Source organism: Oncorhynchus masou, chromosome 22 (genome assembly GCF_036934945.1).
Source record: "Oncorhynchus masou masou isolate Uvic2021 chromosome 22, UVic_Omas_1.1, whole genome shotgun sequence".
Taxonomy (NCBI): domain Eukaryota; kingdom Metazoa; phylum Chordata; class Actinopteri; order Salmoniformes; family Salmonidae; genus Oncorhynchus; species Oncorhynchus masou.
In genome coordinates, this window is record NC_088233.1 from 35564808 (window position 1) to 35582167 (window position 17360).

A 17360-nucleotide genomic window follows, 5' to 3' on the forward strand; every position below is an offset into this window, starting at 1 on the left:
CATTCCAAGGGTCATTGATGTATTGCAACCTTGTGAATTCTCACAACTCTGTAATATTGCACAGTATAGTATTATCAGTTCAAAAGGGAGATTGTCAAGACCTGGGCTGTTTTCCATGTAGATGTGTCCTCCACAGTTAAAAGAAGTGCACTGGTGTTTCTTCAGATTCTGATGGTTTTCCAGAAATTCCAAATTATCTGAGGAATATAGGATGTCTATCAAAATCATATGAGCCTGCTCAGATCATTGAGAAGAGGGTGGGGGAGGGTATTGCACCCCCCCCCCCCTACATCATCAGTCCACATCCATACCTTCTGGAGTTTGTATAAGAAAGATACACTACATGACCAAAAGTATGTGGACATCTGCTCGTCGAACATCTCATTCCAAAATCATGGGCATTAATATGGAGTTGGTCCCCCCCTTTGCTGCTATAACAGCTTCCACTCTCCTGGGAAGGCTTTCTACTAGATGTTGGAACATTGCTGCAGGGACTTCCTTCCATTCAGCCATCAGTGAGGTTGGGCACTGATGTTGGGCGATTAGGCCTGGCTCACAGTCTGCGTTCCAATTCATCCCAAAAGTGTTCGATGAGGTTGAGGTCAGAGCTGTGCTCAGGCAAGTCAAGTCAAGATCTCCCACACCGATCTCCATAAACCATTTCTGTATGGGCCTTGCTTTGTGCACTGGGGCATTGTCATGCTGAAACAGGGGGCCTTCCCCAAACTGTTGCCACAAAGTTGGAAGCACAGAATCATCTAGAATGTCATTGTATGCTGTAGCATTAAGATCTTCCTTCACTGGAACTAAGGGGCCCGAACCATGAACAGCCCCAGACCATTATTTCTCCTCCACCAAACTTTACAGTTGGTACAATGCATTGGGGCAGGTAGCATTCTCCTGACATCCTCCAAACCCAGATTTGTCCGTTGGACTGCCAGATGGTGAAGCAGGATTCATCACTCCAGAGAACGCATTTCCACTGCTCCAGAGTCCAATGGCGGCGAGCTTTACACAACTCCAGCCGACGCTTGGTATTCCACATTGTGATCCTAGGCTTGTGTGTGGCTGCTTTGCCATGGAAACCTATTTCATGAAGCTCCCGAACAGTTCTTGTGCTGATGTTGCTTCCAGAGGCAGTTCGAAATTTGATAGTGTGAGTTGCAACCGAGGACAGATGATTTTTACGTGCTATGCACTTCAGCGGTCCTGTTCTGTAAGCTTGTGGCCTATCACTTCGCGGCTAAGCCGTTGTTGCTCCTAGACAATTACAGTGCGTACAGTTGACCGGGGCACCTCTAGCAGGGCAGAAATTTGACGAACTGATTGTTGGAAAGGTAGCATCCTATGACGGTGCCACATTGAAATTCACTGAGCTCTTCAGTAAGGCCAGTCTACTGCCAATGTTCATCTATTGAGACTGCATGTCTGTGTTCTCTATTATATGCAACTGTCAGCAACGGGTCTGGCTGAAATAGCGGAATACACTAATTTGAAGGGGTGTCCACATACTTTTGTTTGTATATTGTGTATAATCCAAATATGGGATTTGGCCTGTCTCTGAAACAAATGGAGGCATTGTAGAGTCCAAATGCTCTAGGGAGGCTCTTCATCTGTCTTGAAATCAAACGTTACTTTGCCTCTATCCACCACTAAAATCAATGGAAGGTCATAATGTTTATCTATAATAAATCAGGTTAAACTAGTCAGAAAAAAGAGAGATGTGGTAGCTAGAAAGTTATATGGATGGAAGAAAAAAGACAAATAGACAGACACAGGTTTAGTGACACTAGTACATCTCTCTTTCCTCTCTGTTTAGTGAGTCACATTGATCTTATCTAAACTTCAGCTGAAGTTGGGTCATCTCGCTCTTCATCTACATTTGACTAATGCACAGTATTTAACAATTTGTCTAAGTTACTCTTGTGCACAGGAGTGTTTCAAGGGAAATATATGGATTGTGATTAAGAATAAATTGTGATACAAATTGTGCAAAACAGCAATGTATGGTGTCTTCATTGTTTTTTTCAAATGGGAAGTCTATCATAAATATTTCCTAGACCTCTCACATTAAAAACATACAGAAGATAACACTATTTCTGTAATTTTATGAATATCATTTTGAAATACAAATATAGTATTTGCACAAGAATATAATTTTCATACCAAATGGGCTATTTGGGAAATAAATCAGCGCCACAAGCAGAAACTCTCCCACACAGAATAAAGTGCTTACAAACTTGGGCCACTTTGGTATGATGCAACTTTGCATACTACCACTGGAATGATGGCAGAGAACAGTAGAACTTGCTGGTTGTACTCCAATTCTGTGCTAGGAATTTATCCTGGAAATATCAACTGGTCGGTTGGTCTTTCATGAGTTGAAGTCCCTCAGTCAGGCACTCGAAATGTAGCTCAGGCAAGTTTTAGATAGAGAAGCCATTGCTTATGTCAGGATGTCCTGCGGATCAACTTTTGAAGTGAAAACTGCCAGGGTCTCCACCAATAAAACTGTTGAACTTCAGTGAAGGAAGTCTGAATAATTCCAAATAGATTAACCTCTGGTTCTCTGAAAAGCCATATAGTGCTTCTGAAAAAAACTCCCCAGAGCTGACAGTCTGGTGGATGGAAGGTGGGCCCACAGAGCTCTGAGTGACAGGAATCCCTCCTGCTCTGCTCACATTGGGTCAGGTGCGCTGGATCTAAGACGTGACGACTGCGGATGGAACACATCTGAGAGCCTTGAGGAATGTCTTGTTTTCTGGCCAAAAGCAGAAACACAAAAGAAAGGTAAATATTTTCTATTCTCAGTACAAACTGAGCTGTCCATCAGTAGTGGTGTGTGGGTAAAGTCATTGGGGAAGCCAAGCCAGGGAAAAAAACTGCCATATTACAACCTATTGCGTTGTTTGCTCTATAACCTGTTAGGTCTATATTTCAGTGTGAAGGCATATGAACTAAGGCCGAGACAATAAACTTTTGTTTCATCACAAAACCGGAGAACAACATATGTCCACAAAACATATTGCATGTAACAAACAGTTACATGACCTATCAAGTTAATGTTTGACATTTTCGGACTACTAAACAACTATTGATTTAGAACCACGAGTTACCGCAAGTGTCAAAGAAAACAGGCACTGCCTCCACTATGCCAGCACCATTTCATCATCTAATCACTTAAGTCTAATACATTGACAACTAAACGATACCAAAAACGATAACTAAATATGATGTGGCTGTACACGGTCCTGCTTGCTGTCGGTAAGTGGAAAAAACATGTTGACTCATGTTCAAAAACATGTTGAAAAATGCCATCCTCTTTCATGTTGCCTAAACGGTCTATACACGCTTTTAGTTTGTTGTCCTAGGTTACTAAAATGCTTGCTCACCTAACTTTCTTTCATGAGCAACAATGTGCCAGGCCAGCTAGTTAACTACATATACATTAGCTAGCGACATGTTGAACTTCCATCCTCTGGCCAGGGGCTCAATGTATGCATTTATGGTTTGATCAGAATCACCTTTATAATCATTGGCCAGTACAGAGAATTAAGTAAAACCACAAGCCCAAATCCCTATCTCCATCCATGGGTAATTTAGGAAAGGGACAATTTTAGCTAGCTAGCTACCGGAGGACAATGACAATGAGTTATAACAATTCAAGTTATGACGATGTTGTTTGGCTTCATATGTGATAGGTGTGAAGCCAAATGCAAACTGGCTTCCCTTGACACTTTTTTTTGGTGCGCCAAGACCATTCACAGCTGAACTCACTCAGTTTAGCGCAACGCTGATTGGTTATTTTTATTTAAATAATGATCAAGGGAGGCCAAATGCTCGCTGCCTTCCCTTGCATTCAATGCTACAGACGGCAACAATGTCATACTCTTTTTGATCAGACAGCATAGATGGGCTACACATACAGAGACAGAGGGGCGCCGTTTCGTTCACTTGGATGCTTCCTCCAGTAAGATATGTTCAGCCTCTTGCGAATTTAAGGAAATTTATGAAACACAGAGACAAAATAAATTATTTTTATGTTTTTTTCTTGGTCATTTTTGGCATCCATGAATACACGCCACTGCTGCCCATATGATCATTCAACCACGCACAAAGATCCAGTTCTAGAAATGGCCTGTGGTTCAAAGTGTACCCAATTGTCATACTTGAGTAAAAGTAAAGATGTCTTAATAGAAAATGACTCAAGTAAAAGTGAAAGTCACCCAGTAGAATAATTGAGTAAAAGTATTTGATTTGAAATATACTTAAGTATCAAAAGTAAATGCAATTACTAAAATATACATTAGTATCAAAAGTAAACGCTATAAATCACTTCAACTCCTTATATTAAGCAAACCAGACAGCATGGTTTTCTTGTTAAAAAATGTCCGGATAGCGAGGGGCACCCTCCAACAGTGACATAATTTACAAACAACGCATGTGTTGATCGAGTTTGCTAGATCAGAGGCAGAAGGGATGACCACGTGTTCTCTTGATATGTGTGTGAATTGGGCCATTTTCTTGTTCTGCTAAGCATTCCAAATGTAGCAACTTCTTTTGGGTGTCAGGGAAAATGTATGAGAGTAAAAAGTACATATTTTCTTAGGAATGTAGTGGAGTAAAAGTTGTCAAATAGAAATAGTGAAGTACAGATACCCCCCAAAAACTCACTCACCCCTCACTGTACCTGTCTTTGTCAGGACTAGCCTGTGTCAGCTGATCTGTCAAGCCGTTACTGTTCCTCACAGCCAGCGTTGGGGTAAGCCTCTGCCTCCTGGTTCTGAAACATGTACTGGAACACATGATTCATGGGGGGGATTAGATACTACTAAAGATAACACTGACCAGTACTATAAACCAACTGCAGAGAGGCTACATGCACAGCACACACTGATTCATACTCCCAAGAAGTGAGGTCAAATGTTGACAAGTTGGTTTTACCATTACCTGCCTTTGTCTAAAGCCAGTCATTTATGGCTGACACAGTAATGGTCGTTCTTAAAATCTGATTTGAAACCTAATCTTAACTCTAACCTAAACCACACTGCTAACCTTATATTAAGACAGAATTTTACGAAATATACCATTTCAACTTTGTGGCTGTGGCAACTAGTGGAAAATCACAGTAACTCATAACTTGTGTTGACTTTACTGACTGGTTGATTTCACTGAATATATAACTAGACTTCAAGATATAATATCTGGGCAGAGTTATATCAAACACATATTCTACTCACTGATTTTAGGTTGGACTCCATATCATTAAAGTTCCACTCACTCAAGGGCAGGTTGAAATTGAATGGCTGTAAAGAGAGAACAGCGTCATATCAGTATGAGCTCTTATCTAGTGAAGAGAAACTTCACATGGGAGCTATTATGCCTGTTTCTGCAGTAACGTTGTTTCCCCCGTGCTTCCGGGGGACAGGTTTTAAACACACTGTCTGCCAAGCTTCGGAGTGTCCTACTCACATCTATGACAGCAGCGGTGGGCTCTACGCTTTGCTGGTGGGTCCTCAGGAGAAGCTGCAAGTCCTCTAGACTCATGTCCACATTCTCTACAGCATCAGGTACTTCTGGTCTACAACACACACACCATATTACACTACTTGGGCTTCACTTGAAAACAATACATTAATATGTAATAAAATAAAACAATGTAGAGCTGTTTATCTGTGTGTGTGTGTGGGGGGGGGGGGGGGTGTACCTTTCCAGAGCAGGTCTCTTGCTCCTCCTCTCTGCTCCAGACCCTCTGCCCTCCAGGACGGACTGTACCATGGCAACATGGAGGACAGGGGGTTCAGAACACACCTCGCAGGAGCCCAGTGGAACACCATCACCCCGGCCTCGTACCCCTGGGCTCACTGGTTCCTCTTTGATAAGCATCATACACTTATCCCTGTGTGGGGACAGAAACACAGCATTCTTATTGGTTTATATCAGCCCTGATGAATAAGGCTAGATACTGGATTTTTTTACTTTGGAAATCACTACAGGACAAAAGGTGACTTTGACCTTTGATCCTCACCGTGTCTCCTCTGTTTGCATTTGAATGGCCATATTGGTGGGTTGTGACATTTCTGTAACGTCTGATATGATTGGTCCTCCTGTCATTGCACTATTGGAGCAAGAGGCAGTTTCTGTAGATGGCTGTAGAGAAGGAGCAGTAAGAGAGTTTGATTAAAGGTTTGTGAAGCTCACAGCCTGACAGTCACTGTGCAGTTCAAAATATAAAGGGCTTTATTTGATGATAATCATAATGACCCAATGCTAAATGGAAACTATAAATGCAGTACAACTAGCAAAAAGGTACAGAGTGGGTTCTCACCGACTGGATATAGAAGGGCTCATGCAGGGACTCCATTTGGTGGCTATGGCTGAACTTAGAGGCTGGAGGTGTGGTGGAGCCAACATCCAACATGAGGGGACTGGGTGGGCCATGCATCACCATGAGGGGGAATATTGACAAAACAATGCGAGTCAATGGAAATACTCTTGTGCAATGACATGCCATGGAACTGACAGAGCCATAGAGAGCTGTGTCTGCTCGTCTTTACTGGATGAGAGCCAAGGATAAGGGGAGGTAACTGCAAGGGTGACTAATAAAGCAGTGGTAGTTTTGAGAAACTAGCTTGGCTTGAGTAGAACACAGACCTTAAAACACTGAATAACCCACTTGCTTTTCAAACACTGAGAAAAGTTAATGTATGTTAGTAATTACACTATGTAATTGACTTGTGATATTTTCTTTCATTTATCTTATACCAGCCACTACTGTTTCTATTTTCCCAAGGCTGTGTACACAATCTCTATCAGTTTAATTTACTGCAACCAATACTTAGCACAAACAGCAGGGCACAATGACAACATGAATTGAATTGTAGAACACAGCTATGCCACAGTGATGAATGTGAACAATGTCCAGTTAATGTAGTCAGTTGTGATTGTAAATCTTTAGGTGTTATGGACATGACAGTTGTAATTCAGTCGTACAACTGAATGCATTCAACTGAAATGTGTCTTCCGCATTTAACCAAACGCCTCTGAATCAGAGAGGAGTTGCCATAATCGACATCCACGTCTTCTAATGGGTTAACTGCCTTGCTCAGGTGCAGAACGACAGATTTTTACCTTGTCAGCTCTGGGATTTGATCCAGCAACCTTTTGGTTACTGGCCCAATGCTCTAACTACTAGGCTACCTGCGAACATATGAGCGTTGTATGTGACTGTGCCTCGTCCTTCGACCGATTTGTTCACACGGGTCACACAAGCTGACAGTGCATTTCTCTTAGAGGATAGAGGGTCATGCGCCCTGGTTAAGTGGGGTGGTGTGGGTGTGAGAGGATGGGAGGGGGGGTGAGTGATTGTGTGTGTGTGTGTGTGTGTGTGTGTGGTGTGGGGCTTAGAGCTCAGTAGGTCTGATTCAGCATTCAGCTCCATTCATCTCAACTGTGATTGTGCAGCGCGTCAGCTGACCACATCCAGCTGAGTTGGCCGTTCCCACTGCAGTGTTTGTGTTACTATTGTCGATTTGTTAGTATAGTGTGTTAATGAGTGTATGTACATACAGGTGTGTTTGTGTGTGTGTTTTTGAGTGCATGTATTGTTAATCTTAGCCTTTGTGTGTGTACATGTGTGTGTGTGTGTGTACACTACAAAGAGAAGCAGTATACTCACAGCTTTCTCTTCATTCCTACAGTGCTGGGTGCGTTTGATTGCATCTGGCTGAATAGGAACTGAATCAGCTATAAAGGAGCAAAAAAACAGAATGATGCAGCACAAAGTCTCTCTAGACAGACGGGTTGTCTCTTACAATGTACCGCGGTCTGGGTTTCTGAGACTAGCACGAAAGTAACACACTGACTCCTCCCCTGTCGCTCGCTCTCTAGCACACACACTTGTCATGTTTGTTCAGAGGTTCTCACCTTGTTCATGACTTTCTGCTGCTGGGTGTGGTTCTGTCTCAGTGAGACCACCTCTCTCCACAGCACCTCATTCTGTCTGGAGGAGTAAGACAGACCATTGTGACATTCACCACTTCATTATCAACCCCCTCACTCACCATCCAGCATGTGTGTGATCTATGTGTGATTAAATGGTGTGACTAGGCAATGCTCTGATTTCAGCCTGTTCATACTGATGTGTCATCTGAGCGCTCAGCCAAATGTCATCCACCTATTCCAGATCAGACAGAGACATGTGACAAGATCACCTCTGCTACCTGACGCATCCACCTGACCAGCACACCGGACACTACTATAGGGCGCAACGGTCAGGTGAGCGGCTGAATGTTCTCTTCAACCAATGTAGACAATAGACCAAACCATTGGAACATACAATGCGGCCAGGGACAATGCATGGACTACTGAGGATGGACTATGAGTTGCTTTGACTCTGTTGCATATGGCTTAGTATGATTAGTAATATGTTTTGTCCCAGTTCAGTGCCTCAAACTAAATTCCATTAAACCAGCTACAGTACTGTATTGATTTAGCATGTGTCATACATTGTGGATATAGTTATGATTGATGCGTTGTATCAGCACACTGTTCTTCCAACTTACTGTTTCATGTCTTGCATCTGACACTCCATGTTCTCTTGTTGACTGCGCAGCACCTGCACCTCATACAGCAGCTTACTCAAGTCCTCCTGTCGTACTTTAGTCTCTTCACTCTTCACGATGGAGACCTAAACACACACACAGAGGTCTTACCGTGTGTGTATGTGTGTGTGTGTTTTATTTCCTAGGTTTCTGTCTCACCTTCCTCTTGATGTGCTCCAGCAGGTGTTCGTGGCCTTGCAGGAAGTAGAGGTGCTGGAACTCTGTGTCGTCTCGCTCTGGCTTCACCAGGCCACTCTGCTCTATGTTCACCACCTTCCTGAAGCCATCTGCACACCAGTCCACAGTTAGCGGCACACAACACACACCTCCAGAAGCACAAACACTCAAATAAATGCCTATCCTACAGTACCTACACAATACACAAGTCATTCCTACACTATTTACTTCTAAATACTGCTAAATATCCGAGAGGGTCTTTATTCTTTAGTGATGAGGAGAGGTACTCACACATGTTGAGCTGACGGACAAAGCTGGCCATGTTGTTATGTTTGAAGTATTTTGGCAGCACCTCCTTGGCAAACCTTCCCTGGTCAAAAACATGGAAGCTGGTTCCAGTCTGAGGGACAGAACCAAAATAGGGGTTTGTGTTTAAGTTCTATGGACCACTGATTGGCCATTGACTACCTCAATCCAACATTCAGAACAGTTTCCCAGACACAGATCAATGTTTTTTAGTCCAGGACGTTAGTGTCAAAACCATATAAGGCTCAGTACTATAAATCATGTCAATGTTGATCAAATAGGAAGTCTTTATTTGCTTTACAACAAGAAGTCCATATTAAAATCTTTACTTTGCATTTCCTAGTTCTTTTTGAAAAGACTATCTGGAGTCGAGCAGACAGGGGAATCTTAGCCACTTCCCTTTTTCATTTCTTAGAATTTAAGCATACTGAAATGAAAGTTGAGGGAAAAACATTTCAGTAAGCTGTACACTACCTATTTCACAGTAAAGCAATGACAAGATTATGCACTTTTGTCACTTAGTCAAAGTCCAGTAGCACAGGGGTAATCAACCTAGGGTCAGCGAAAATATTTTTAGAAAATTCCCCCCCAATGTCTTTATGAATATTGCTAGCAACAGCAGAATGAATACATTTTCAGTAGAAAATAGCAGCATGTCTTCTTTCTAATGATGACAACTTTATTTCTTGGATATAAAACAAAATGCCAACCTATGGCTAATCTTTGTTTAACAAGCGAAACAGCTGCTATAAGTGAAAATGTGTTACCTTTCTAGCTCAGCGTTGGGGAGTAGCCTAGTGAACTGCATGTAGTTCAACTACTTGGTGGTAGTTGAACTAAATTCAAATCTTGGTAGTGTTTTAGACATAACTTTTTTGCCATGTAGCGGTGAAGCTATCCTGCGTTCACGTGCTCAACTTTGTTTCATTCTGTGCTTTTCGGTCACTGTGCAAGAAAAAGGTTGAAGAGCCCTGCAGTGTCACATTATTTTAGAGTTAAAAATAGGTTGGCCAAATTATTTCAATTTTTTTTTGTAATGTTAATATATATCTGTCCCAATACGAGTCCAACACACAAAATCAGCTAATGATCATGATGAAATCATTCTTTAATTTTCTCAAAGATAGCTACTCACTGAATATTTGGGGACTCTGTAAACGAGATTGTGGAGTCTTCGGCATTACAGTATCAGGTACAAAAATAAAGATGTCGAGGGGTGCTTAGTGTGTGGTCTCACCACACCTTCAAAGACACAATGCTGACATACTAGTCATTATTTTTATTACATTTTCCATACTTTTATAAAGGGAACAAGACATAGGCATTTTCTAATTTCACTGATGAATTGCAAGGCAGGCAAGTACGTGTCAAGTTAACCAAAGGTTTAAACAGATATCTTGTTTTGTTAACCTGGGTATAAATGGTCACCAATTGATTTGATGTTCAAACATCGAACTATCCTTGAGTAATAGACAAGTAGAATCTTCACTATAATAGACTTCTCTATCTTGTAATTTCTATCAAACACATGAAATATATTCCACTGTATGAAAGACCGCTAACTCTCTTTAACCAACCAGAAGTGTAAGTCCTTCAGGTACTCACAGCACTCCAGCAGATGAGATGGTTGGTGTCCGGGTCCTCAACCAGGGTCCACAGTTTGGTTAGGAAGGCAGGCACATTACTGGCATAACCCCCATCCACACCAATAGAGCCAGGAGATTCCTGCATGGCTGTTTTTCAGTTGGAAGAACAAACTGTTATTAAGAATGTGTATGAGAGTGTGTGTACGTGCCCAGGTCCTACTCCATTTCTGAGCTGCTTTGCTGCTGACTCTCTCTGGACTACTCATTCGGCCATATCAGGCCCTGTCATCCCTACAGGCCAGCGTCAGCACAAACCTGCCCCTGCAGCGTCACCATAGCGTCTCCAACACAAAAGACCCCACTGGGGAACAATACAGGCCATCACAAAGCCTAAAATAATACCACACTGTCATGCCAAACAATAGGAGCACCAGCACAGGAGCGCTGGTGAGTACGTGAGTGTATCCAGATATAAACACTCCTATAAGAACAACTTTTCAGGACCAGCTCCAAGAGGAGAGTCGTTGTCTCAAAGACCGCGCATTCATCACAATTCATAAAGGCCATGATTACACCAACCTACACTCACAGACTCATCTACATTGTACAGTATGTGGTTTGTAAGATTTTTTGTATCAACAACCACTGGTTTTGTGTCACAATTTTGCGAGAAATTTGTTTGCGAGGTTGTTTGTGTCATTGAAAAATCTGATAAAATAAATTTCAAATCCTGGTCAGAAATAAATTAGTTCCTATTTGTGACCATGCCATTTGAATTCTTGTTTGCATCCCTGGAGAATGTGAATTTTATGTATCTTGATCTGTGGTTAGTCACATGACAAATACACTGAACAAAAATATAAATCCAACATGTGAAGTGTTGGTCCCATGCTTCAAGAACTGAAATAAAAGATCCCAAAAAGCTTATTTCTCTCAAATGTTGTGCACAAATTTGTTAACATCCCTATTGGTGATAATTTCATCCACCTGATAGATGTGGCATATCAAGAAGCTGATTAAACAGCATAATCATTACACAGGTGCACCTTGTGCTGGTGACAATAGTCCACTCTAAAATGGGAAGTTGTGTCCCACAACACAATGCCACAGATGTCTCATGTTTTGAGGGAGCGTGCAATTGGCACGCTGACTGCAGGAATGTCCACCGGAGCTTTTGCCAGAGAATTTTATGTTCCTTGTTCTACCATTAGCCGCCTCCAACTTCATTTTAGAGAAATTGGCAGTACATCCAACCAGCATCACAAGCGCAGACCACATGTAACCACACCAGCCCAGGACCTCCACATTTGGCTTCTTCACCTGCCAGATCGTCGGAGACCAGCCACCTGGACAGCTGATGAAACCGTGGATTTGCACAACCAAATCATTTCTGTACAAACTGTCTCAGGAAAGCTCATCTGCACACTCGTCATCCTCACCAGGGTCTTGACCTGACTGCAGTTCGGCATCATAACCAACTTCAGTGGGCAAATGCTCACCTTCAATGAATCACGGTATGGCATCGTGTGGTCGAGTGGTTTGCTGATGTCAACGTTGTGAACAGAGCCCCATGGTGGCAATGTGTTTATGCTATGGGCAGGCATAAGCTACGGACAATGAACACAATTGCATTTTATCGATGACAATTTCAAAGCACAGAGATACCATGACGAGATCCTTATCCTGATCCCGCAATAACCATGTTTCAGCATGATAATGCACAATCCCATGTCGCAAGGATCTATACAGAATTCCTGGAAGTTGACAATGTTCAAGTTCTTCGATGGCCTGCATACTCACCAGACATGTCATCTAGTGAGCGTGTTTGGGATGCTCTGGATTGACATGTACGACAGCGTGTTCCAGTTCCGATTACCTTATATGAACTGGAACTGGAACTGGAACTTTCACGTCTACTCCAACTCCTCCCCTCCAGCATTCAACTTTGCCGGTATACTAACCACCGGTCCTGGGATTCATCATTACGCACACCTGGCATCAATCATTACACACACCTGCACGTCATCATGATAATCACCTGGACTCCATTACCTTCCTGATTACCCCCCCTATATCTGTCACTTCCTTTGGTTCTTTCCTCAGTCACTAATGTTCCTGCGTTTATGCGTAGAGGCCGCTGTTATGGTGTCTCGTTTGTTGTGTTATTAAATCTTTCACCTGCTTCTTGACTCTCAGCGTCTTTGTTACAGTAACTCAGTAAAATCTTTGAAATTGTTTAATTTATATATTTTTTTATATTTTTGTCCAGTGTCGTTAAGTTTCTTAGGTAAACCATTTTTTAAACATAAAAACAAATTATGAAATACAATCAATCAAATTAAATCAAGCCTATAATTGGGAAAACGTGACATGATTAAACAAAACTGAAGGCAATTACAAAAAGAAACACCAAAGTGCAAAACATCAAATCAAATTATTTTGATCCATACACATATACATGAATGCAAAATAGTAACATGAAAATGTTTGACTTATATTTAAGGCTGGCATATAGGCCACCTTTCAAACGAGCAGCAACCTTTGTACAACACTTGGCCACAATGAGCCCTTCAATAATCACTCACCCAGCACTCTTTTTCCATCTCAAATAAGGGCAGTGGTTAAAGTACTTACGTAAAAATACTTTCAAGTACTACTAAGTAGTTTGCTTTGGTATCTGTACCTTACTATTTATATTTTTGACAACTTTTACTTACTAGATTCCTAAAGAAATGTACTTTCTACTCCTTACATTTTCCCTGACACCCAAAAGTACATTTTGAATGCTTAGCAGAACAGGTGTGCCCCTGACTATTCATACTTTTTTTTTTTAAACGATACAAATGTGCTGTCTGGTTTGCCTAATATAATGAATTTGAGATGATTTATACTTTTACTTTTGATACTTAAACATATTTTTGAAATTACATTTACTTTTCATACTTAAGTATATTTCAAACCCAATACTTTTAGACTTTTACTCAAGTAGTATTTTACTGGGTGACTTTCACTTTCACTTGACTCATTTTCTATTAAGGTATCTTTACTTTTACTCAAGTATGACAATTGGGTACTTTTCCCACCACTTCATAACGGAAATGTAACTTTGTTCTGGCCTATAATGTTAAAATAATGGACTTCTGGCGCCATCTGGTGCCAGAAAATCATATACTACGGATGGCCAGTTTATAGTCACTGCACATAGAACACTGTAATAACGAGGTGTCTCATATCCTCTTTCATTTGAATATGAGCTTCACAATGTCTTCCAGGTGGACCAACAGGATGTCTCCAACAGCTATCCAGGTTCAGAGGCTTCATGCAGGCAGGCCAAAAATGCCCTCTCTGCCCTGGAAGCATAAAACATCAGCAACGCTGGTCCATTAGAGAAACATACAGCACTGCTAGCTAATTTAAGCAACCTGTCAAAGATACAGTAAGGATGTCATAAGGTGAATTCACCAATTTGTAAGTCGCTCTGGATAAGAGCGTCTGCCAAATGACTTAAATGTAAATGTAAGTTAGAACAGTAGGCTAAATTATGAAAGGAAAAGGGACCACATTATTAGGGTGAGGGCGACACATGGGCTACTAACAGCTTACTACACAACATACACTTAGTATTACTTTCTTAGCTACAATATACATATCTCACTGGAATATTACATCATTTATGCAGCAGCATACAATACATTTATGGACTCACCTTGTTGTCACAAATATTGTCATCAAACTTTTCTCATCAAAGTCTGGCATTCTCTGGATTTATGGTGCTTTCAAGAGAACTGGGAACTCCAAAAAAAGGTTGAATCATGATGACGTCAGTGATCTTCAGGTCGTAGCTCTAGAAAGAGGCCCAAATTCCCGACTTACAATTCCGAGTTGGATGACCTTTCAAAACCTACTTTTCCAGTCGGAGCTAGTTTTTTCCTGTGTTCCCAGTTGTCTTGAACTCAACTAAAGTCAGATTTTCCAGTTCTGAGTCCCCTTATGCCATAGTTTGTATATCTCAATTGTCAGTAGAAACCACATTTGTTTAAGCAAGTCAGTCATATGAACTATGTTTTTTTTAAAGGCAGTTAAATGAGGCTGAATTAACTGTTTCGCTGCCAGACAAGGCTCCGCTGATAGCCCGGTGTAGCAGTGGTAATGTTTTGGGACTGCTGTTGGGACAGCTTTATGTAGTCCCTAACAGTTTGTGGGCACCATTTGTCACAGAAATAGTGCAGTGTAACGGTTTTCTTGAGTTGAAGGAGAGGCGGACCAAAACGCAGCGTGGTGGTTATTCATGGTACTTTAATAAAGACACTATACATGAATAAACTAACAAAAACAATAAAACGTGAGAAAACCTAAACAGCCTATCTGGTGAAAACAAACACAGAGACAGGAACAATCACCCACCAACACACAGTGAAACCCAGGCTACCTAAGTATGATTCTCAATCAGAGACAACTAATGACACCTGCCTCTGATTGAGAACCATACTAGGCCGAAACCTAGAAATACCCAAATCATAGAAAAACAAACAGACTGCCCACCCCAACTCACGCCCTGACCATACTAAATAATGACAAAACAAAGGAAATAAAGGTCAGAACGTGACACCCCCCCCCCCCCCCAAAGGTGCGGACTCCGGTCGCAAAACCTTAACCTATAGGGGAGGGCCTGGGTGGGCGTCTGTCCGCGGTGGCTGCTCTGGCGCAGGACGCGGACCCCACTTCACCAACGTCTTAGTCCGCCTTCTTGTCCACTTCCGTGGCCTCCTAACCACGGTGACCCTACTAAATGACCCCACTGGACTGAGGGGCAGCTCGGGACAGAGGGGCAGCCCGGGACAGAGGGGCGGAAGCTCTGGACAGAGGGGGGAAGCTCTGGACAGAGGGGGGGAAGCTCTGGACAGAGGGGGGGAAGCTCTAGACAGAGGGGCTGAAGCTCTGGACAGAAGGGCAGGGGCTCTGGGCTGAGGGGCTCTGACGCCTCTGGGCTGAGGGGCTCTGGCGCCTCTGGGCTGACTGGCGGCACTGGCGGCCCCTGGCTGACTGGCGGCACTGGCGGCCCCTGGCTGACTGGCGGCACTGGATGCGTAGAGCCGGCTTCATGGCACTTGGCTCGATGCTCACTCTAGCCCGGCCGATACGTGGAGCTGGTATGTACCGCACCGGGCTATGCACCTGCACTGGGGACACCGTGCGCTCCACCGCATAACACGGTGCCTGCCCGGTCTCTCTCGCCCCCCGGTAAGCACAGGAAGTTGGCGCAGGTCTCCTACCTGTCTTCGCCACACTTCCTGTGTGCCTCCCACCAATATATTTTTGGGGCTGACTCTCGGGCTTCCATCCACGCCGCCGTGCTGCCTCCTCATACCAGCGCCTCTCCGCCTTCTCCACCTCCAGCTCTTCTTTGGGGCGGCGATATTCTCCTGGCTGTGCCCAGGGTCTTTTTCCGTCCAATTCGTCCTCCCATGTCCATTCCTCGCGCTGCTCCTGCTGCCGCTTCTCCTGCTGTACCTTGGGGCGGCGACACTCCTCTGGTTTTGCCCAGGGTCCTCTCCCGTCGAGGATTTCTTCCCAAGTCCAGAAGTCCTTATTTCACTGCTCCTGCTGCTGCCCGTTACCACACCGTTTGGTCCTGTTGTGGTGGGTGATTCTGTAAGGTGAAGGAGAGGCGGACCAAAACGCAGCGTGGTGGTTATTCATGGTACTTTAATAAAGACACTATACATGAATAAACTAACAAAAACAATAAATGTGAGAAAACCTAAACAGCCTATCTGGTGAAAACAAACACAGAGACAGGAACAATCACCCACCAACAGGTTAAGTTTAGGCATTTACTCAGAATTCTTAAGGTTATGCATTCACTCTGAATAGTTAAGGTAAGGGTTAAGGTTTGGGATAGGCTGAAAACAAAAATATTAAAAACAACTTTCTATCGCTGGATTTGAACACGGAAACAGAGGCAGATGGTTACGCCCATCCGCCATCCCTGTCCACAATGCCCTAGCAAAACCGAAACCTACTTGAAGGTAATAGCTCTCACTGTTGCCCCTAGTGGCCGGTTTCCACGCCATCTCCTGACGTCATCAGATATGGATGAATGTCGAATATTGACTTGTATCCCGGGTCAACTGCCTGGTAAAATTACTGACGAAAAAAATACTTAGCTCGCCAGCTAAGTTAGCAAATGTTAGGTAAGTAGTTAATTAGCTAGCTAACTAACTGCTGGAGTGTTTTACTAGCTAGCTTGCTAGCTAACATGATCTAAAATTGTCAATGACTGAGATAATATGTAATTATGATAGCTAGGTCTATTTAACCTGAATGGATAATTAGTAATGTTAGCTAGCTTTTTACCCACCGTTTTTGATCAGCCACAGTACCTTGCCCATTTGTCTGTTGAAAAGTAATACCTATTTGTCTGTTGGACAGTAACTCCTCTCAGCGCTGGCTCCACTGTCTGGTAGACTTGCTGCAACAGTCCTCATTCACGAGCGTGCCGGATCAATTTGATCTTCCGGATTTGGTGGGAGAATTAACCCACCCACTGGGTCATATCTCAATAACCCAACATTAAAAACCCAACCTTGCACTTTTTAAAGAAAATAACTCAACAAAATTACCCAATGCCTGCAACCCAGCAGATTGGGCACCCAAACAACCCAGCATTTTTTTTGATTGTACAGCA

The 17360-nt window shown here is 42.9% G+C and overlaps 1 protein-coding gene across 1 annotated transcript; it reads right to left on the reverse strand.

The window, feature by feature from the left end:
• Nucleotides 1-272: 272 nt before the first annotated feature.
• On the reverse strand, nucleotides 273-10817 carry LOC135509396 (heat shock factor protein 4-like). The gene is made up of 13 exons (XM_064930024.1): nucleotides 10692-10817; nucleotides 9072-9180; nucleotides 8763-8890; nucleotides 8565-8689; nucleotides 7927-8002; nucleotides 7679-7746; nucleotides 6329-6428; nucleotides 6029-6150; nucleotides 5708-5899; nucleotides 5473-5581; nucleotides 5241-5306; nucleotides 4691-4795; nucleotides 273-2761 (listed from the first exon to the last, which is right to left on the reverse strand). The coding sequence occupies exons 1-12, from the start codon at nucleotides 10815-10817 to the stop codon at nucleotides 4736-4738; spliced, it is 1281 nt and encodes a 426-aa protein (XP_064786096.1). The 3' UTR covers nucleotides 273-2761; nucleotides 4691-4735.
• Between the last annotated feature and the right edge of the window lie 6543 nt (nucleotides 10818-17360).

Bases quoted from the DNA above. Each gene is read 5' to 3' on its own strand.
- LOC135509396 (XM_064930024.1), bottom strand. From the start codon at position 10,817: ATGCAGGAATCTCCTGGCTCTATTGGTGTGGATGGGGGTTATGCCAGT. The intron at 8,891-9,071 runs GTGAGTACCTCT...ACTGGTGTGCAG, and splicing joins TGTCCGTCAGCTCAACATGT to ATGGCTTCAGGAAGGTGGTG. The intron at 5,582-5,707 runs GTACACCCCCCC...TGTGTGTTGTAG, and splicing joins AAGAGACCTGCTCTGGAAAG to ACCAGAAGTACCTGATGCTG.